Genomic DNA, 23,443 nt, shown 5'->3' on the forward strand with positions numbered 1-23,443 from the left:
TTTATCTGCACCTAAAACAATAAAATTCACTCTACCAGTATGCTTTTATAGGTGCCAATTCTCTTACAGCAATATTTAAGTAGTTTCCATTTGCTTTTTGGGGGAGACCGTTGCCTCCTTTCATTCTGATTTTAGGATTATACAGCTGTTATGATATGATTTTGTTTCACAGTAAGTACACCAGCTTCATCAGGCCCGAGATATATCTTTAAAAAATGTACACAGTTTGTAGTGTAAAAATCTGATGACAGATCCGCATTATTGAAACAAGCGGAAAGTCAAGGATTGGACACATCGGCATTAAGAAAGGGTGGAAAACACCACGGCAGAATCTGAAAAGCTAAAAAGAGGTATCAATGGAAGTCAACTGTTCTCAGAGTCAAGTGTCACGTACAGTACAGACCAAAAGTTTGGACACACCTTCTCATTTAAAGATTTTTCTGTATTTTCATGACTATGAAAATTGTACATTCACACTGAAGGCATCAAAACTATGAATTAACACATGTGGAATTATATACTTAACAAAAAAGTGTGAAATAACTGAAAATATGTCTTATATTCTAGGTTCTTCAAAGTAGCCACCTTTTGCTTTGATAACTGCTTTGCACACTCTTGGCATTCTCTTGATGAGCTTCAAGAGGTAGTCACCGGAAATGGTTTTCACTTCACAGGTGTGCCCTGTCAGGTTTAATAAGTGGGATTTCTTGCCTTATAAATGGGGTTGGGACCATCAGCTGTGTTGTGCAGAAGTCTGGTGGATACACAGCTGATAGTCCTACTGAATAGACTGTTAGAATTTGTATTATGGCAAGAAAAAAGCAGCTAAGTAAAGAAAAACGAGTGCCCATCATTACTTTAAGAAATGAAGGTCAGTCAGTCCGAAAAAATTGGGAAAACTTTGAAAGTGTCCCCAAGTGCAGTTGCAAAAACCATCAAGCACTACAAAGAAACTGGCTCACGTGAGGACCGCGCCAGGAAAGGAAGACCAAGAGTCACCTCTGCTTCTGAGGATAATGTGATCAACTTCCTCCAGAGTTGATCACATTATTAAGAAAAAGTCAGTATCTGATGTCCATAAAAGTGCTGTACAGATTTCACACGAAATGAATGAAGAATATGGGGTCAAAGTGAGTCGAAAAACTGTGGTGTGACAGCTAAGAGCAGTAGGTCTGAATGCACAAGGTCCAGTCAAGAAACCTTTCATCTCTGCAAAGAACAGGAAGGTCAGACTTGAGTTAGCCAAAGAACAATGGAAAGAGACAGATTGGTCTAAGGTGTTGTGGTTGGATGAATCCAAGTTCAATCTGTTTGGTAGTGATGGCAAGCACTATATATACCGTCCAATGGGAAAATGTAATGATGTAAGGTACCAAACACCTACAGTGAAGCATGGTGGTGGCAATGTAGTTTGAGGCTGCTTTTTTGCATCTGCTATTTGCCCTCTGCAAAGAATTGAATATAACATTTTGACTTTTTGTGTAACTTCGGACCACCTAACTTTGCTCTAAATTTTAGCGCATGTTGCTGCACGTAAGAAGCGCCCTTTTTATACTCTAAGCCACACCCCATTGTCAAACAAGCAACAACAAAAAGTCTAGAACACATACTAAATAGGTGTAAATGTTGCCGTTTTTTGCCGAAAACTAGGCGCAAACACTCTTGGTTGCAAAAATAAAGGGGTCTTCTTACAAAGGACATTTTTCATCTATTGGCGATATAGGTGATAAATATGATCAATTAATGCGTCTAAAGTACTCACCAAGGGTCCAGTAGGAGACGTCTTCCAGAATGTCATAGCTGCTGTACATGGCATGCATATACATAAGGCGAATCATCAACTCTGCCAGAAACCACCATAGAGCAAGGCGACAAACATCAGCCAACAATCCAGAAAAAGTAAAATTTGGCCATCTTGTGTCTTGAACAAACATCTGTCAAAAAAAAAAAAAAGTGGATATCTATCAAATAAATATTATACTACCCATACACCTCTTCCAATATCCCCATGAACACGCAGTCTTGCTTGAAATTTTGGGAATCCATCAGAATTTTCCATATATCAGTATAAAATTGAACAAAAACTACATCAGGTCTTCACATTAGTCCTAAAATTAAATAGAGAGAAGTAAATCAAACAAATGAGTCAAAAATATTAGACTTTGTCTATTTTTATTGGGAAGAATGATCCAATATCACGTTTGAGCACCAACAGTATGTGGACCTTTGGGATTAGCAGATAATTTGAAGGTGTTTTCAATCAATGGTATGACAATCAGCTGTGAGTGGGCGACCTGTTATATTTAAAGTACAGGGATGTATCAAAGCCTGGTCTTAACAATCTTTGATTGTGAAGTGTATTTTGGCACGAACAAAGAAGAACAGTTGTTGATGCTCATCAGGTTGGAAAAGGTTACAAAACCATCTCTAAAGAATTTGGATTCCATCTAGCCACAGACAGATTGTGTAAAAATGGAGAATATTCAAGACCATTATTACTCTCCAGGAATGGTTGACCAACATAGATCACTCCAAAAGCAAGGCGTATAATAGATTGTAAGGTCACAACGGAACCCAAGGTGACCTCTAAGCAACTAAAGGTCAGGTTCACATGAGATAATGTTAATGTTCATGCACCATTGAGGACACTGAATGACAATGGTGGCCATGACAGGATTGCAAGGAGAAAGACACTGCTCTCCTAAAGGAATAAGATTGGAGAAAAAATGAAGAGACCGCCTTAAACCTTTGATACTGGCCAGGATCAGGAATACTGAAATCCAACATGGTCAATCCTTCATTCCTCCTATAGCAGTTATCAGCCAATAGTTGGTCTGTCACCAAATACATTACACTAAATCGTGAATAAAGTATCTGAAAGACTAGGGGAATACACTGAAGATGTCTCTTAGTGGGTACGGAAAGTATTCAGACTCCTTTCAATTTTTCACTCTTTGTTTCATTGCAGCCATTTGGTAAATTCTAAAAAGTTCATTTTTTTCTCATTAAAGTACACTTTGCACCCCATCTTGACTGAGAAAAACAGAAATGTAGAAATTTTTGCAAATTTATTAAAAAAGTAAAACTGAAATATCACATGGTTATAAGTATGGTAATGCAGCACCTTGCTTGGCATTACGGTAATGGTCCAGGATGTGTTTTGCTTGACCATGTACCCTCCCCCTCAGCTGACTGGTCACATGACTGTGACATCACACAGGTCCTTCTGCACACCGAAGGTCTGAACACTTGACTGTGACATCAGCTCAGGTCCTGTCTGTGTGTGTGTGTGTGTGTGCTACAGGATATAAAAAACCCTGTTAATTTTAGACAGGTGTGTGAGAGGCATGAGGCCTGTTCCCCATGTGTGTGGGACACCGTTCGTGTGAGGCCTAGTGAGGCTGAGTGAAGCCTGGCAGCCCGAAAGGCCGAGACTGGATCCTGTGAGTGGATGCTAGTGGCCTTGGAAGGCAGAGGCTTGCTGAAGAGTCCTGAAAGGCGCAGGCTGGATGTGAGTGAAAACATACCAGTAGCCTTCGAAGGTACGAGGGCTGGAGACCCCCACCTGGGAAGCCTAAAAGCTGAAGTGGTAGCAAACTAAACCTGAAACCGTTAAGACCCTGCAAAAGGTAAAAGCGGTACGTTATATGGACATTGTGATATATGGACATTGTTATAGTTTGCTGAAGCCAAGTGTTATAGTTTACCTGGAGCCAAGTGGGCATAGCTGCCACTGGAAAGGCTCATGGACATTATGTGTGTGAACAGCGGTTTATGATAACATAATAAACTGCGGAATTGTGAAATACCGGAAGGACATTGCACGTATGCTTAATTTACCCGGTGCAGCGAGTATCCCCCATTATGATGACTAGTGCTGCCTTACATATGGTTCGAGAATGCGGGCAACTGCAGCCCGGTTGCTAGCGGCAACGACAACCCGGTTGCTAGGGGCAACTGCAGTCTGGTTGCTTGAGGCAACTGCAGCCCGGTTGCTAGGGGCAACGGCACAGGACGACGAGTGTGGATTAAAGCATCTGGCTGCAACTCGGCGGGATTGCGAAGGTTATCGTCGCACTCAAACCTGGTTTGCTGTGGCTCGGCGGGGCCATGAAAATTTTCGGGGAGAGCGGTGTAAAGTGTCTAGTGTGTACCGTGATGGCCATGAATGGTGCAGTATCTCCAAACGGAATGGAGAAGGAGTTAGATGACCGTGTGCAATCGCTCTTCAGCATAATGGAGTGTCCTGAAGAAATGCAGGAGCAGATAATGATGGCTGTGAAGGGAGCAGCAGATGAGTCTGAAGCTGTTGAGCGATTGAAATGCCTGTTGGAGTCGCAGCAGCAGGCATTTGAGAAACAACAGCAGGTATGGGAGAAACGACAAGAGGTCGTGGTGCAGGAAGGGCCGGAGCTGTTGACCCTTTACAGAAAGGCGGTAGCGGACCATTTCTTGAACTCTCCGGGGGCACCCTTGTTGTCCCAGAGTGCCCGGAGAGGTGGTAAGAGCTGTTGTGAACTGAGTCCTAAGACTATGGTTGATTTTTCGTGTAAAAATTCCCCTGCCGGTGTGGTTGTTAAAAAAGGGGCGGAGTCTAAAAAAGGGCGGATTTTCAAAACAGCGTGGAGGATAGAAAATCAAAAAATTTTTCTGGTGGTGGGTTGGTACCTCCTAAAAATGACAATGTGACCGTTGATAACGGGGTAGCTCCAGTAGAAGGGGGTGACGTCAATGTGGGAGGTGACCTGTTAGTCCACAACACCATGGGGAGTGACACAGACCCCGTAGCTGACGGTGACACTACAAAAGTAGAAAGAGAGTTCAGTCAGGAGGGGCTAGACGAGGAGAGAAAGTCCCCCTCTCGTCGTCAACGGCGCAAGGGCCACAAAAAGGTTGCTCCTGTAGTCCTTGCTGAAAATGAAAATAAAGAAAATGTAGTACTGTGTGCCTTTGTTTCAAGGGTGGATCCTCCTTTAGAGGCAGAAGAGGAGGTGGCCAGTCAAGACCAAGAGCTGGAGCCTATCAGGCAGCAGTATCAGAGTGATGTACAGCAACTAAGGAAAAACATGGAGAACGGGTCCTCAGACCAGCTGGGCCTGGAGTCTGAAAGGCAGAAAATAAACCAGGTTGTGAGGAACTTGCAGCGAGAACTGGAGGAAAACAGCAAGGAAGTCAACAATTGGAAGGAAAAGTTCCAGAGAAATAAAGAGGAGGTTTTTCAGTTGGAGCTTGACAAAGTGGAGTTTGAAGATGAGCTGTGCGAGTTGAAAGATAGGTTCTCCCTGGTACACGTAGAGCTGATACAAGTGAAGCAAAAGCTGGATGAGGGACTACACCAGAGGGATAGAGAGCTGTCTGCCTTAAAAGAGGCGCTGCAGGTTAAAGGTTTCGGACGTGACCAAAACCTAAAACGACTGCGCGAACAGTTCAACTGGGAGCTATGTGACTCCAAGAAGGAATATGGTGAACTCATGAGGGAACTGCAACAAATCAAGAGAGACTATGAGGATCCCCTCAGGGTTAAAGGAAAACTAGAGGATAATAAGGTGGATGCAGAGCACATACGCCAAGTGGTTGAGACCACTCTGCAGGACACCCATAATGAAAATGGTGATCTCCGCAGAAAGACCCTAGGTCTGGAAGCTCAGGTGAAGGAGCTGCAGACGTTCTGTGATAATCTCCAGAGGGCAGAGACGTGCCTTAAGGAAAGGCTCAGCAAGATGGAGGCTGAGCAGAAACAGATGGAGGAGTCTATCGGAGAAGCCACAGACCAGGGCCAGGAGTTGGCCGCTGGTGGTGGGAGGTATGAAGCAGATACCTCCTCGAGTGATGTGAGCTCGGATGATTCGGTGGATGTAGGAGCCGAGATCAAGGAGCTCAAGGAGTCACTACAAACCCATTGGAAGCAAGAGAAGCTTGAGAGACTGGCCGCTGAGAGGCGAGTGACGGAACTAGAGGAAGAAGTTTCCGGGCTCAAAAGTCGCCTGACAAAGTATCACTCAGTGAACGAGGTCTCCTTGGAGAAGGAAAAGGGCAAACACGTTGCACTCACTCCCTTATACCATGAGAAGGTGGACCTGAGGAGAGCTAGGAGAGTGTTAATGGAAGATAAATATGAAATGGAAGTAGTCAGGAAGAAAATTTGTGAATTGGTAGCTGTGAGTCAGCTCAGGGGAAGCATACAGGGTGAAGAAGCAGGAAGTCAGTTGTCCTTGAAACCTGAGCTGGTTGATCGTCTGGAAACCACTGATGAGATCGAAACGTCTCGGTACAAGTGCCTCGTAGATGTGCCCGAGGATTTGAGGGAAGAATGCACCAGTGAGTCCGTGCATGAACAGTTTAAGAAGGCCGTGGGAGCCTGTAAGGTGTACTCGACCTCAGAAGCTAAACAGCCGGTGATCCTGTCCATGACCGAAGTCACAGTGAAGAGGGTGGCGATCCTAAGTGACATGCACTGGCGATGTATTCGCACGAAGCGGTTTCTCCGGTTGAAGACGGAACAAGCCGTTAGACAACTGGAGTTGATGAGGAAAGCTCACAGTATGCGTGAAGAGGTCATCCGGGTGTCTCATGTTCTGGTGAGGAAGCTCGCTGGGAGAAATGGTCGAGCCATGCAGATGATGGTCAAGAAGTCTGGTGTGGTGAAAGTAAGCAGTCCATGTGATCGTCAGGACTGGATACCAGACGAAGACGGCATGGTATCATTCTCCGCTGTAGGAACAGAAGAAAGCCTGGGATATGTGCGCATGCTGTTGGAGTACCGAGTGACCTACCTGCGAGAGGTAGAACAGTTGAATCTCACTAGACTGCGAGTGGATAGACAGCATCATCTGAGTAGCAGAAGATGGCAGCCGTCTAGAAATTTTGAGACCAGACAGAGAAAGGGCCCCCTAAATAACAGAACAGCTATAGCTGGAGTTAGGGACCTTTCAAGATGTCCTGAGAGTAGTGGGCGTGGGTTTAGAGGTAGTGAGACCTCCAGTAACTCAGGTTTGAGCAGCCCATACAAACGACCCAATAGAGGACGGGACAGTACGGAGTCGAACCGGACCTTAGATACCAGGGCATGTGAGTCACACCGCTGTATGACTGACCGCTGGGAGCGGGGGAGACCTGACAAGGTTACAACTGACCGCTGGGAGCGGGGGAGCTCTGACAAGGTTACGACCCGGAAAGGTGACCTGACAAAGTCAGTGACAGTGACAAATGGTAGGTCCCTAAGGAATGGGCTAATGTCGTTGACTAATGTTCCAGGGGCTGAGTAGCACAATTGTAAAGTACATGGTCTCTATGTGAACTGTGGGTCATGAGGTAATTGTGTATACTATGCGTTCAACCCCACAAGTTTGAACAGAGGGGGGGATATGGAATGCAGCACCTTGCTTGGCATTACGGTAATGGTCCAGGATGTGTTTTGCCTGACCATGTACCCTCCCCCTCAGCTGACTGGTCACATGACTGTGACATCACACAGGTCCTTCTGCACACCGAAGGTCTGAACACTTGACTGTGACATCAGCTCAGGTCCTGTCTGTGTGTGTGTGTGTGTGCTACAGGATATAAAAAACCCTGTTAATTTTAGACAGGTGTGTGAGAGGCATGAGGCCTGTTCCCCATGTGTGTGGGACACCGTTCGTGTGAGGCCTAGTGAGGCTGAGTGAAGCCTGGCAGCCCGAAAGGCCGAGACTGGATCCTGTGAGTGGATGCTAGTGGCCTTGGAAGGCAGAGGCTTGCTGAAGAGTCCTGAAAGGCGCAGGCTGGATGTGAGTGAAAACATACCAGTAGCCTTCGAAGGTACGAGGGCTGTTGACCCCCACCTGGGAAGCCTAAAAGCTGAAGTGGTAGCAAACTAAACCTGAAACCGTTAAGACCCTGCAAAAGGTAAAAGCGGTACGTTATATGGACATTGTGATATATGGACATTGTTATAGTTTGCTGAAGCCAAGTGTTATAGTTTACCTGGAGCCAAGTGGGCATAGCTGCCACTGGAAAGGCTCGTGGACATTATGTGTGTGAACAGCGGTTTATGATAACATAATAAACTGCGGAATTGTGAAATACCGGAAGGACATTGCACGTGTGCTTAATTTACCCGGTGCAGCGAGTATCCCCATTATGATGACTAGTACTGCCTTACAGTATTCAGACCCTTTGCTCAGTATGGAGTAGAAGCCCCCTTTTGAGCTAGTACAGCCATGAGTCTTCTTGGGAATGATGCAATAAGTTTCTCATATCTGGATTTGGGGATCCTCTGCCATTCTTCCTTGTAGATCCTCTCCAGTTCCGTCAGGTTGGATGGTGAAAGTTGGTGGACAGCCATTTTCAGGTCTCTCCAGATATGCTCAATTGGGTTTAAGTCAGGGCTCTGGCTGGGCCAGTCAAGAATGGTCACAGAGTTGTTCTGAAGCCACTCCTTTGTTATTTTAGCTGTGTGCTTAGAATCATTGTCTTGTTGGAAGGTGAACCTTCGGCCAAGTTTGAGGTCCAGAGCACTCTGGAAGAGGTTTTCATCCAGGATATCTCTGTACTTGGCCGCATTCATGTTTCCTTCAATTGCAACCAGTCGTCCTGTCCCTGCAGCTGAAAAACACCCCCATAACATGATGCTGCCACCATCATTTTTCACTGTTGGGATTGTATTGGGCAGGTGATGAGCAGTGCCTGGTTTTCTCCACACATACCGCTTAGAATTATCACCAAAAAGTTCTATCTTTGTCTCATCAGACCAGAGAATCTGATTTCTCATAGTCTGGGAGTCCTTCATGGGTTTTTGAGCAAACTCTATGTGGGCTTTCATATGTCTTACGCTGAGGAGAGGCTTCCGTCAGGCCACTCTGCCATAAAGGCCCGACTGATGGAGGGCTGCAGAGGGCTTCCATCTCCCTACTGCATCTCTGGAGCTCAGCCACAGTGATCTTGGGGTTCTTCTTTACCTCTCTCGCCAAGGGCCAACAAGTGCTAAGCATCTCTGGGAACTCCTTCAAGATTGTTGGAAGACCATTTCCGGTGACTACCTCTTGAAGCTCATCAAGAGAATGCCAAGAGTGTGCAAAGCAGTCATCAAAGCAAAAGGTGGCTACTTTGAAGAACCTAGAATATAAGACATATTTTCAGTTGTTTCACACTTTTTTGTTAAGTATATAATTTCACATGTGTTCATTCATAGTTTTGATGCCTTCAGTGTGAATGTACAATTTTCAAAGTCATGAAAATACAGAAAAATCTTTAAATGAGAAGGTGTGTCCAAACTTTTGGTCTGTACTGTAACTCTTGGTGTTGAAACAGTCTGAAAGGCGTGAGGCCTGTTCCCCGTGTGTGGGACACAGTTAGCCTGGAGAGGCTTAGTGAGGCCTAGAGAGGCCTGGTGAAGACTGGTGAAGCCTGAAAGGCAGAGGCTGGATCCTTGTGTGTAAGAGATGCCAGTAGCCTTGGAGGGCAAGAGGCTTGGAAGACTAGAGTCCTGAAAGGCAGAGGCTGGATCCCTGTGCGTGTAAGAGATGCCAGTAGCCTTGGAAGGTACGAGGGCTGTAGACCCCCATCTGGGAAGCCGTAAAGCCACAGCTGTGGAAGAACGAATCTGATGGAAACCGCTAGACCCGGCAAAAGGTAAAAGCGGTGCTTTATATGGACATTGATATAGTTACTTTGCTGAAGGCTGTAACTGGAGCCAAGTGGGCCTGTCTGTCACTTGAAAGGCTCTTGGATGTTATGTGTGTAAACATGCCGGTGAGCCACTGAGATGGACTGTGTGATAAGCACTTATGAAGTGTAATAAACTGCTGGATTTCATGTTACTGGAAAACGCTGCATGTGTGCTTTAATTGACCTGGTGAAGCAAGTGTCCCCCAGCATGATGACTAGCGCTGCCTTACATGTGGTTGGAGAATGCGGGCAACTGCAGCCCGGTTGCTAGGGGCAACTGCAGCCCGGTTGCTAGGAGCAACGGCACAGGACGACGAGTGTGGATACAAGCATCTTGCTGTGGCTCGGCGGGGTCATGAAGATTAAAGCATCTGGCTGTAACTCGGCGGGGTTACGAAAATTGTCCTCGCACTCAAACCAGGTTTGCGGTGGCTCGGCGGGGCCACGAAAAATTTCCGGGGAGAGCAGTGTGAAGTGTCCAGTGTGAATAGAGTACCACGATGGCTGTGAACGGAGCAGCAAATGAAACTGAAGCTATTGAGCGATTAAAGTGCCGGTTAAAACCGCAGCAGGTATTTGAGAAACGTCTACAGGATATGGTGCAGGAACGGCAGGAGCTGTTGGCACCGTATAGAATGGAGGCAGTGGACCATTCTGTAAACTCTCCGGGGGCGCTAGTATTGTCCCAGAGTGCCCGGGGAGGTGGTAAGAGATGTTGTGAACTGGGTCCTAAGACTATTGCTGATTTTTTTTGTAAAAAACCCCCTACAGGTATGAATGTCCAAAAGGGGGCGGATTTTAAAAAGAACATGGAGTATAGAAAACCAAAATTTGTTACAAGTTGTGGGTTGGTACGGCCTAAAAATGACAATTTGACCGTTGATAACGGGGTAGCTCCAGTAGAAGGGATTGACGTCAAGGTGTGAGGTGACTTGTTGGTCCACGACACCATGGGGAGTGACACAGACCCCACAACTGACGGTGACGCTATGAGAGTAGAAAGAGAGTTCAGTCAGGAGGGGCTAGACGAGGGGAGAAAGTCCCCCTCTCGTCGTCGACGGCACAAGGGCCACAAAAAGGTTGCTCCTGTAGTCTTTGCTGAAAGTGAAAATAAAGAAAATGTAATACTGTGTGCCTTTGTTCCAAGTGTGAATCCTCCTTTAGAGGCAGAAGAGGAGGTGAATTTGCCAGTAGCAACCTCCGGTACAGTACTGAGACAGAAGGATCAGGATCTGACAGCCCTGAAAGAGGAGGTGGCCAGTCATGACCAAGAGCTGAAGCCTATCAGGCAGCAGTGTCAGAGTGACGAGCAGCAACTATGGGAAAACCTGGAGAACGTGTCCTCAGACCAGCGGAGCCTGGAGTCTGAACGGCAGAAAATATACCAGGTTGTGAGGAACTTACAGCGAGAACTGGAGGGAAGCAATGAGGAAGTTAACTAATGGAAGGAAATGTTCCAGGAAATTAAGGAGGACCGCCGCAAAACCAAGGAGGAGGTTTTTCAATTGGAGATTGACAAAGCAGAATGTGAAGATAAGTTGTGCGAGGTGAAAGATCGTTTCACCCTGGTACAGTTAGAGCTGTACCAAGTGAAGAAAGAGCTGTGTGAATCCAAGAAGGAGTATGGTGAACTCAGTGGGGAACTGCAACAAATTAAGAGAGACTATGAGGATCTCCTCAAGGTTAAGGAAAAACTAGAGGAGGATAAGGCTGATGCAGGGCACATGCGCCAAGTGGTTGAGACCACTCTGCAGGACCCCCGTGATGAAAATGATGATCTCCGCAGAAAGACCCTAGGTCTGGAATCTCAGGTGAAGGAGCTGCAGACGTTCTGTGATAATCTCCAGAGGGCAGAGACGTGCCTTAAGGAAAGAATCAGCAAGATGGAAGCTGAGCGGGAAAAGATGGAGGAGTCTATCGGAGAAGCCACAGACCAGGGTCAGGAGTTGGCCACTGGAGATGGGAGGTATGAAACAAATACCTTCTCGAATAATGCGAGCTCGGATGATTCAGTGGATGTAAGAGCTGAGATCAAGGAGCTCAAGGAGTCGCTACAAGCCCATTTGAAGCAAGATAAGCTTGAGAGACTGGCTGTTGAGAGCCGAGTGGGAGCATTGGAGACAGAGAGGTCTGAGAGAACTCCACTGTTAAAGGAGCAGTTGAAGCAGGAAGAGCTTCAGAGATGGGCTGCTGAGAGGCGAGTAGCTGAGCTAAAGGAAGAAGTTTTCGAGCTCAAAGGTCGCCTAGCAAAGTATCACTCAGTGAACGAGGCCTCCTTGGAGAAGGAAAAAGGCAAACAAGTTGCACTTACTCCTTTATACCATGAGAAGGTGGACCTGAGGAGAGCTAAGAGAGTGTTAACAGAAGATAAATATAAAATGGAAGTGGTCAAGACAAAAATTCTTGAATTTGTAGCTGTGAGCCAGCTCAGGGGAAGCATACAGGGTGAAGAAGCTGAAAGTCAGTTGTCCCTGAAACCTGAGCCGGTTGATCGTCTGGAAACCACTGGTGAGACAGAAACGTCTCGGTACAAGTGCTTCATAGATGTATCCGAGGATTTGAGAGAAGAATGCACCAGTGAGTCCGTGCAAGAAGAGTTTAAGAAGGCCGTGGAAGCCTGTAAGGTGTACTCGACCTCAAAAGCTAAACAGCTGTTCGTCCTGTCCACAACCGAAGTCACAGTGAAGAGGGTGGCTATCCTAAGTGACATGCACTGGCGATGTATTCGCACAAAGCAGTTTGTCCGGTTGAAGACGGAACAAGCCATTAGACAACTGGAGCTTATGAGAAAAGCTCAAAGTCTGCGTGAAGAGGTCATCCGGGTGCCTCAGGCTCTGGTAAGAAAGCTCATTGGGAGAAATGGCCGAGCCATGCAGATGATGGTAAAGAAGTCTGGTGTGATGAAAGTAAGTAGTCCACGTGATCGACAGGACTGGATACCAGATAAAGACGGCATGGTGTCATTCTCCGCTGTAGGAACGGAAGAAAGTCTTGCATATATACGCATGCTAATGGAGTACCGAATGACCTACCTGCGAGAGGTAGAACAGTTGAATCTCACTAGACTGCAAGTGGAAAGACAGAATCGCCTGAGCAGCAGAAGATGGCAGCCGTCTAGAAATTGTGAGACCAGACAAAGAAAGGGCCCTTCAAATAATAGAACGGCTACAGTAGAAGTTAGAGACTTTCCAAGATGTCCTGAGGATAGTGGGAGTGGGTTAGAGGTAGTAAGACTTCCAGTAACTCAGGTCTGAGTGGCCCATACAAACGACCCAATAGAGTACGGGACAGTACGGAGTCTAACCGAACCTTAGATACCAGGGCATGTGAGTCACACTGCTGTATTGACCGCTGGGAGCGGGGGAGGTCTGACAAGGTTATGACCCGAAAATGTGACTTGACGAAGTCAGTGACAATGACAGATGGTAGGTCCGTAAGGAACGGGCTAATGTCGATGACTAATGTTCCAGGGGCTGAGCAGCGCAATTGTCAAGTACATGGTCTCTGTGTGAACTGTGGGTTATAATGTGATTGTGTACATTATGTGTTCAACCCCACAAGTTTGAACAGAAGGGGGGGATATGTAATGCAGCGGCTTGCGGCATTACTGTAATGGTCCAGGGGGTGTGCTCTAGCTGACCATTTACCTCTCCCTCAGGTGACTGATCACATGACTGTGACATCATCGCAGGTCCTGTGCACTGAAGGATATATAACTCTTGGTGATTTTGAAACAGTGTGAAAGGCGTGAGGCCTGTTCCCCGTGTGTGGGACACCGTTAGCCTGGAGAGGCTTAGTGAGGCTTAGAGAGGCCTGGTGAAGCCTGAAAGGCAGAGGCTGGATCCTTGTAAGAGATGTCAGTAGCCTTGGAAGGTACGAGGGCTTGAGACCCCCATCTGGGAAGCCGTAAAGCCACAGCTGTGGCAGAACGAATCTGATGGAAACCGTTAGACCCGCCAAAAGGTAAAAGCGGTGCGTTATATGGACATTGATATAGTTACTTTGCTGAAGGCTGTAACTAGAGCCAAGTGGGCCTGTCTGCCACTTGAAAAGCTCTTGGATGTTATGTGTGTAAACATGCCGGTGAGCCACTGAGATGGACTGTGTGATAAGCAGTTATGAAGTGTAATAAACTGCTGGATTTCATGCTACTGGAAAACGTTGCATGTGTGCTTTACTTGACCCAGTGAAGCGAGTGTCCCCCAGCATGATGACTAGCGCTGCCTTACAGGGACCCAGGACCAGATCTGGCGCATTTATGCGAATTTAGGTGGAAAATCCTCTGCAAAAACAGTGAAAAAAACCTCACTTTAAATTTACCTTGAGGTCAAGAGTATTTTCTGGTTGAAAAATCTAAATTCTAAAAATGCATAGAAAAAGTACTATTTAGTGTTGTTTTTTAAGCCAACTTTCCATTGGAAGAATTTTTCTGCTTTAATTAATTCTGCAGTCGTCATTTTTTTTTTCAGGCAGAAAAGCCTCAAAAATTGACAAATTGCTCTCTCTTCCTCACAAAAAAATGTGCACTGAAATCAATTATAAGCTGCATCAAATGATATTTTAAGCAGTTTTTGATGTTTAGGGAACAAAACATAAAAAAACTATAATCTAAAGGATATGTTTGCACTTTTTTAAGTGGATTTTGGATTCAAACTCGATTTCAAATACTCTTTCTGTAATAGTGCTTTGTCATGGAACAGTTCTTAAAAGGGTTTATGTGGACAGGCTTAGCACAAGCCACTGCGCTTAACAAGTCCCAATGGAAACCCTGGCTTTCACCCCTAACCCCTGTACAGGGATCTGAATTTCACGCAGAGCCTCCTGGGTTGTCTCCATGGAGTAGCTGCTGGCCAGCGGAGCGAGTTGGCAGAGGAAAGTTGTGATGCCGGATCAAATCCAGGAAGTCAAAATCAGAAACGTGAGAAAGTTGGGTAGTAAAAAATACAACAGAACAGAAAACTCCCTATTCGTTTCAATAAAAAAGTGCTCGAAAGTTGATCACTGAATTAATAAAATTAAAATGAAGATAAAAAAGGAAGAAAAATGCTCCAAAAAATTAGTCATTTAAGAGGATTTTTTCAGCAAAAAAAAAAAAAATCTAAGTGGAAAAACTGTGTATGAACACACTCCTAAAATTTTTCCCCCTATTTCACCAAGAAATGACAAAGACAGTGGCATTTTTCATTTGTTTCTTTGTGTGAAACTTGCAACCCAAACAAAATATAACAGCGTCGGCCTTCTGGTACTGCCTCAGCCTGGGGCATCAAAACACAAATGAGATGGACTAGTAAGAGAACAAACTCAATGACGCCATAAAAAAGTTGTCACTATGTCCTCCGGAGTGCAGCTTTCTTAAAAAAAAAACTGTGAAGCTTTTATGATTCCTTTAATAAATGCAGAGTGTAATTATACCGCATTACACAAACACCCCCGAGGAGGGAGCGTGGACCCCGGTGGTATGTCATTCTGCATGATGTGGAGTGATACAATGGAAAGTTCTCTCTCATGCTGGATACATTACTTACACCCACACTTACTTGTGTCACATTAGAAATGTATATGAAATTATTTGTCATAGCAACACATCTAGAAAAAGAACAGAAAGTATTAGTTATGTGCCAGGGGAAGCGGCGCCAATGTGAAAGGTTTGTGACATGGCGACAGCGGCACCGAGTAATGATATAAGATATATACTCTTACATGGAATCCGTGGAACAGCTTGGAGCCAAAACCTTTCCTTTGAAAAAATGTTTCCAAAATTGTGGGTAAATAGCTTTGTTTCAAGCATGTCATGCTCAATCAAATTCACCTGTGGCAAGTAACAGGCGTGGGCAATATGAAAATCATACCTGAAACCAGATAAAAAGGGGAGAAGTTGACTCAATCTTTGTATTGTGTGTCTCTGTGTGCCACACTAAGCATGGAGAACAGAAAGAGGAGAAGAGAACTGTCTGAGGACTAGAGAACCAAAATTATTGAAAAATATCAACATTCTCAAGGTTACAAGTCCATCTCCAGAGATCCTGATGTTCCTGCTACAGTAGCTCTACATACTATGGGACCCAATGGGCATCAATGACCCTTGGGCGCCCATGACCCCGTTGCCGATTCACGGGTTGTCCTTCCTTCAACCACTTCTGGTAGATACTAACTACCGCATATTGGGAATAACCCCAAGACATGTGGTTTTGGAGGTGTCCTGACGCAGTCACTTAGCCATCACTATTTGGCCCTTTGTCAATATTGTGCAGCTTGCCCATTTTTCCTGCTTTCAGTGTATTAACTTTAACCCTTTTAAGGACTCAGACTTTTTTTTTTTTTTTACTCGTTTTTATTTTTTCTTCCCCTCTGGGTTTCTTTTTCACGGCGTTCATTGTCCTATAAAAATCACTTGGAAATATAATTCTCCAGGTCTGTACAATTATGGGCGATGCTGAACTTGCTTACACTGTGTGCAGAATTATTAGGCAAGTTATATTTTAGAGGATTATTTTTATTATTGATCAACAACTATGTTCTCAATCAACGCAAAAGACTCAAATATCCAAGCTTAATATTTTTGGAAGTTGGAGTGTTTTTTTTTTTAGATTTGGCTATCTTAGGAGGATATCTGTTTGTGCAGGTAACTATTACTGTGCAGAATTATTAGGCAACTTAATAAAAACCAAATATAATCCCATCTCACTTGTTTATTTTCACCAGGTAAACCAACATCAGTGCACAAAATTTAGAAATAAACATTTCTGACACGCAAAAACAAAAACCCCAAAAATTAGTGATCAATATAGCCACCTTTCTTTATGATGACGCTCAACAGCCTTCCATCCATAGATTCTGTCAGTTGCTTGATCTGTTTTCGATCAACATTGCGTGCAGCAGCCACCACAGCCTCCCAGACACTGTTCCCAGAGGTGTACTGTTTTCCCTCCCTGTAGATCTCACATTTTATGATGGACCACAGGTTCTCTATGGGGTTCAGATCAGGTGAACAAGGGGGCCATGTCATTATTTTTTCTTCTTTTAGACCTTTACTCGCCAGCCACGCTGTGGAGTAGTTGGATGCATGTGATGGAGCATTGTCCTGCATGAAAATCATGTTTTTCTTGAACGATACAACTTCTTCCTGTACCACTGCTTGAAGAAGTTGTCTTCCAGAAACTGGCAGTAAGTCTGGGAGTTGAGCTTCACTCCATCCTCAACCCGAAAAGGTCCCACAAGTTCATCTTTGATGATACCAGCCCAGTACCCAGTACCCCACCTCCACCTTGCTGGCGTCTGAGTCGGAGTGGAGCTCTCTGCCCTTTACAGATCCAGCCTCTGGCCCATCCATCTAGCCCATCGAGAGTCACTCTCATTTCATCAGTCCCTAAAACCTTTGAAAAATCAGTCTTAAGATATTTCTTGGCCCATTTTTGATGTTTTATCCTATGTTTCTTGTTCAAAGGTGGTTGTTTTTCAGCCTTCCTTACCTTGGCCATGTCCCTGAGTATCGCACACCTTGTGCTTTTTGATACTCCAGTAACGTTGCAGCTCTGAAATATGGCAAAACTGGTGGCGAATGGCATCTTAGCAGCTTCACGCTTGATTTTCCTCAATTCATGGGCAGTTATTTTGCGCCTTTTTTGGCCAACACGCTTCTTGCGACCCTGTTGGCTATTTGCCATGAAACGCTTGATTGTTCGGTGACCAAGCTTCAAAAGTTTGGAAATTTCAAGACTGCTGCATCCCTCTGCAAGACATCTCACAATTTTGGACTTTTCAGAGCCCGTCAAATCGCTCTTCTGACCCATTTTGCCAAAGGAAAGGAAGTTGCCTAATAATTAAGCACACCTTATATAGGGTGTTGATGTCATTAGTCAACACCCCTCCTCATTACAGAGATGCACATTACCAGATTTACTTAATTGGTAGTTGGTCAAGCCTATGCAGCTTGGAGTAGGACAACATGTATAAAAAGTATCATGTGATCAAAATACTCATTTGCCTAATAATTCTGCACACAGTGTAGTTTTTTATTACTTTAGTGGCTTAAAAAAATTCTGAACTGTGGAAAAAAAAATTGATTTAATTTGCCATTTTCCGAGACCAGTAACTTTTTATTTATGTGATTAGGCTTTGCAGGAGCACCAGCATGGAAGCGACGGGAGACTTCAGCAAGACCCAGCTGCCATCGAAACCTATCGACATCCTGTGATCACATTGCAGCAGGTGCAAAGGTTGTCCAGAATAGAGGTCAGGACCTCCCAGCTTAAATGGTATTATCAGTGATTGACTGCAGCTAGGTCCGACCATTGTTGTTAAGAGACTGATGCTGGCTGTGTAACACATCCCGGTTAGGTTCATAAAAGATACAGTACAGACCAAAAGTTTGGACACACCTTCTCATTTAAAGATTTTTCTGTATTTTCATGACTATGAACATTGTACATTCACACTGAAGGCATCAAAACTATGAATTAACACATGTGGAATTATATGCTTAACAAAAAAGTGTGAAACAACTGAAAATATGTCTTATAGTCTAGGTTCTTCAAAGTAGCCACCTTTTGCTTTGATGACTGCTTTGCACACTCTTGGCATTATCTTGATGAGTTTCAAGAGGTAGTCACCGGAAATGGTTTTCACTTCACAGGTGTGCCCTGTCATGTTTAATAAGTGGGATTTCTTGCCTTATAAATGGGGTTGGGACCATCAGTTGTGTTGTGCAGAAGTCAGGTGGATACACAGCTGATAGTCCTACGGAATAGACTGTTAGAATTTGTATTATGGCAAGAAAAAAGCAGCTAAGTAAAGAAAAACGAGTGGCCATCATTACTTTAAGAAATGAAGGTCAGTCAGTCCGAAAAATTGGGAAAACTTTGAAAGTGTCCCCAAGTGCAGTTGCAAAAACCATCAAGCGCTACAAAGAAACTGGCTCACATGAGGACCGCCCCAGAAAAGGAAGACCAAGAGTCACCTCTGCTTCTGAGGATAAGTTTATCCGAGTCACCAACCTCAGAAATCGCAGTTTAACAGCAGCTCAGATTAGAGACCAGGTCAATGCCACACAGAGTTCTAGCAGCAGACACATCTCTACAACAAGTGTTAAGAGGAGACTTTGTGCAGCTGCCCTTCATGGTTAAATAGCTGCTAGGAAACCACTGCTAAGGACAGGCAACATGCAGAAGAGACTTGTTTGGGCTAAAGAACACAAAGAATGGACATTAGACCAGTGGAAATCTGTGCTTTGGTCTGAGGAGTCCAAATTTGAGATCTTTGGTTCCATCCACCGAGTCTTTGTGCGACGCAGAAAAGGTGAACGGATGGACGCTACATGCCTGGTTCCCACCGTGAAGCATGGAAGAGGAGGTGTGATGGTGTGGGGGTGCTTTGTTGGTGCCACTGTTGGGGATTTATTCAAAATTGAGGGCATACTGAACCAGCATGGCTACCACAGCATCTTGAAGCAGCATGCTATTTCATCTGGTTTGCGTTTAGTTGGACCATCATTTATTTTTCAACAGGACAATGACCCCAAACACACCTCCAGGCTGTGTAAGGGCTATTTGACCAAGAAGGAGAGTGATGGGGTGCTACACCAGATGACCTGGCCTCCACAGTCACCAGACCTGAACCCAATCGAGATGGTTTGGGGTGAGCTGGACCGCAGAGTGAAGGCAAAAGGGCCAACCAGTGCTAAGCATCTCTGGGAACTCTTTCAAGATTGTTGGAAGACCATTTCCGGTGACTACCTCTTGAAGCTCATCAAGAGAATGCCAAGAGTGTGCAAAGCAGTCATCAAAGCAAAAGGTGGCTACTTTGAAGAACCTAGAATATAAGACATATTTTCAGTTGTTTCACACTTTTTTGTTAAGTATATAATTCCACATGTGCTAATTCATAGTTTTGATGCCTTCAGTGTGAATGTATAATTTTCATAGTCATGAAAATACAGAAAAATCTTTAAATGAGAAGGTGTGTCCAAACTTTTGGTCTGTACTGTATATGCATAATGAAGTGTCAAGGGGTTAAAGAGAACCTGTCAGTTTCTAAAAAAAATAGATTGAAGTACCTTTTAAAAATCCCTGAGCTCCCCTAATTCTGCCGCTCTTTTCTGTTTTGCTCTGCGTCGCTCCATTGCAGAGATATTCACATTTGTTTCTTTTGGAGTGCAGCATGTAAAATCTCTGCTTGCAGTCCAACTTGGAGTTTCTTCAGAGTATTCTCTGGGGGCATACACTTTCACTCCTCCCTCCCAGATGCTGCCAATCCCAGCTTGGCAACGTCTGAGACTGCTAGACCAGCTCCTGAGCTGTGATTGGCAGCATATGGGAGGGAAGTGTGAAGCACACACCCCCAGAAAAGACTCATAAAAGAGAAGACTCTGAAGAAACGCTCAGTTGGTCTGCAAAGCAGAGATTTCACATACTGAACTTCAGAAGAATCAAATGTAAACATCTCTGTTATTGAGCGACGTAACGCAAAACGGAAAAGAGTGGAAGAATCAGGAATTTTTGGAGCAAGTTACAGGTAAGAATTGACTGGTCACTTGCACCCAACTCTTTCTCAGGTGCCATTGTCAAGAGAACAATGGTATTTACTTTTCTTGTTAGTGGTTTTAGGCTGGCAACTTTGCGCTATGTTGCTGCTACATCACAGCAAAATATTAGTGAACGGGGCAGTGTTATGATCCACAATTTTTGACTCTTTGCAACTTGCTTGTCATAGTTGCAGCAACTTGTAAGTCGCAGCGCATCCCCATTTATTAATCTAGTCTAATCTTTGGTAGCATAAAGTGGCCGTGGATCACGGGCAAAGTCATCATGCAGCCTCAGATTAAAGGTTCTGATCCATTTATTAGTTAAAAAGCTGCAATAAAACACCTGGACAAATTGCATCAGGGAGGTAAAAATACAAAGTGTTGGATCTCCACTGTGCGATTGTGGGATAAATAAATCGGTTTCCACAAAATTAAAGATTCGTTGCACTTTGCAATTCTTGGTTCTCGTCCATTTACCTATTGAAGAATAGTTCATTAGTACAACAGTGAAGGGATGACTTTTATATCCAGGCACATACCTGTTTAGTGAATTCATTGTAGGGGATAATGGGACCGTTGTGGAAAAGGGGGTAATAAAAAACGTACAGCAGCAATGAAGAGAAAGAGAAAGCGGATTTGTCACTTGATTGGAGATTGCTGTATTCCAGGCAGTAACTTGTATAAAACAAGGAGCGCACGGTGAGTGTGAACTGCAGGAGGTAGAACTCATTCTCACTGCCATACCAAGCCCGCTGGAAGGAAGAAGACGTGAAAATCAGACCACAAACACATTTTATGGATATGTACATCTTCACACGGAATCTTATTTATTGTTAATTTTCTTCTTAAATGCAAAAGTAAAAAGTTTGGCCACTACTTTTTTACTATATTTAGGATAGGCCATCAATATCTGCGACACCCAGAACCGCCATTAATTAGCTGTTATTGGCACCATGCGAGGCTGGAAGTCCTCGGATGCTATCGGCACACAGCAACTCTGTAATTTCTAAAGTGTCCGTGGCCAAGTACTGCAGATCCACACCCTATTCACATAAAAAAAGTATTTCCACGGACCATGTGTCCATGGGCGGAACACACTGACGTGTCCATTTTTGCAGTCAGCACGGGCCGCATAACTTCCCATACCCATGCACACTGATGACATCCATGTCATCCACCGGTACAGTAAGCGCTGTTCCCAGGCGCCGGAGGCATCTCTCATCATTGTCCCCTGCTTGCACTGAGATCAGTGCGAGCAGGAGACAATGTTGAGAGTTGTGTTCAGCCCCCGCTGAATACATCAAGTGTAAAATTAAGAATAAAATAAAAAACAACAACATCCCTCACCTGTCCAAAGTTGCAAGAATCTATATTGTCCCACGCCATAATCCATCTGTGCAACATTACCTCATTACCACGAGCGGTGGCTTGAGGCGACCGAACACACTGAGGAGCAGAGGAGAATGACTTGATGCAGCGAGTGGGACCTTGAACTGCAGTGAACTCACTCACCGCTCTCGCTGCATCGAGTCATTATCCTCTGCTCCTCAGTTTGTGTGGTTGCCTCAAGCCACAGCTCACTGTGATGAGCAAATGTCGCACAGATGGATTACGGCGTGGGACACTATGGATTCTTGCAATTTTGGACAGGTGAGGGACATTGTTGTTTTTAATTTTACTCTTAATTTTACACTTGATGTATTCAGCGGGGGCTTAACACAACTCTCAACACTGTCCCCTGCTCGTGCTGATCTCAGCGCAAGCAGGGGACAATGATGAGAGATGCCTCCAGCACCTGGCGCCTGGGAACAGTGCTAACTGTACCACTGATTCCCAGGCGCCCGTAAGTGTGATTCTGATGCAGCACACGATTGCCACACAAGGACACAGATATCTCCTGTACTGTTATTTCCAGTACCGGAAATATCAGGATGTGTGAAAGAGGCTTTAGGGATAGCAGCAGAGAGATTGTTGTATACAGACCTTCAAAACATGGAAAGGGAAGAAAGTATTTGAGGGAGGGCAGAGAAAACAAGCTATAGACATGGAGGAAAGCACATTAATGGGAAAGAGTGCAGGATAAGAAGCTGTGTTGTCATATGAGCTAATGAAAACAGCAGCACTCTGGATACACACAAACTTCACATTCACCCTATTTTATAGTGATAATAGTTTATGCTTTGGGAAATACATTATCTACAGCAAAAACTACAACTACATACAGTACAGACCAAAAGTTTGGACACACCTTCTCATTTAAAGATTTTTTTGTATTTTCATGACTATGAAAATTGTACATTCACACTGAAGGCATCAAAACTATGAATTAACACATGTGGAATTATATACTTAACAAAAAAGTGTGAAACAACTGAAAATATGTCTTATATTCCAGGTTCTTCAAAGTAGCCACCTTTTGCTTTGATGACTGCTTTGCACACTCTTAGCATTCTCTTGATGAGCTTCAAGAGGTAGTCACCGGAAATGGTCTTCCAACAATCTTGAAGGAGTTCCCAGAGATGCTTAGCACTTGTTGGCCATTTTGCCTTTACTCTGTGGTCCAGCTCACCCCAAACCATCTTGATTGGGTTCAGGTCTGGTGACTGTGGAGGCCAGGCCATCTGGATGTAGCACCCCATCACTCTCCTTCTTGGTCAAATAGCCCTTACACAGCCTGGAGGTGTGTTTGGAGTCATTGTCCTGTTGAAAAATAAATGATGGTCCAACTAAACGCAAACCGGATGGAATAGCATGTCGCTGCAAGATGCTGTGGTAGCCATGCTGGTTCAGTATGCCCTCAATTTTGAATAAATCCCCAACAGTGTCACCAGAAAAGCACCCTCACACCATCACACCTCCTCCTCCATGCTTCACGGTGGGAACCAGGCATGTAGAGTCCATCCGTTCAGCTTTTCTGCATCGCACAAAGACACGGTGGTTGGAACCAAAGATCTCAAATTTGGACTCATCAGACCAAAGCACAGATTTCCACTGGTCTAATGTCCATTCCTTGTATTCTTTAGCCCAAACAAGTCTCTTCTGCTTGTTGCCTGTCCTTAGCAGTGGTTTCTTAGCAGCTATTTTACCATGAAGGCCTGCTGCACAAAGTCTCCTCTTAACAGTTGTTGAAGAGATGTGTCTGCTGCTAGAACTCTGTGTGGCATTGACCTGGTCTCTAATCTAAGCTGCTGTTAACCTGCGATTTCTGAGGCTGGTGACTCGGATAAACTTATCCTCAGAAGCAGAGGTGACTCTTGGTCTTCCTTTCCTGGGCGGTCCTCA

At 44.7% G+C, this 23,443-nt stretch overlaps 1 protein-coding gene across 4 annotated transcripts in view; it reads right to left on the reverse strand.

The window, feature by feature from the left end:
• Positions 1-23,443, reverse strand: part of HHAT (hedgehog acyltransferase) — a 411,417-nt gene that overhangs the window by 347,626 nt on the left and 40,348 nt on the right. For all 4 annotated transcript variants that reach the window (XM_073671998.1, XM_073671996.1, XM_073671997.1 and 1 more), the window contains 2 exons: positions 20,701-20,913; positions 1,763-1,934 (listed from right to left, as the gene is read on the reverse strand). In XM_073671998.1, the coding sequence (XP_073528099.1) occupies positions 1,763-1,934; positions 20,701-20,913 (385 nt within the window). The remainder of the gene's footprint in view (positions 1-1,762; positions 1,935-20,700; positions 20,914-23,443) is intronic.

The sequence above is a fragment of the Phyllobates terribilis genome, unplaced genomic scaffold (genome assembly GCF_046119375.1).
Source record: "Phyllobates terribilis strain yellow unplaced genomic scaffold, ASM4611937v1 Scaffold_3__8_contigs__length_932513732, whole genome shotgun sequence".
NCBI lineage: Eukaryota > Metazoa > Chordata > Amphibia > Anura > Dendrobatidae > Phyllobates > Phyllobates terribilis.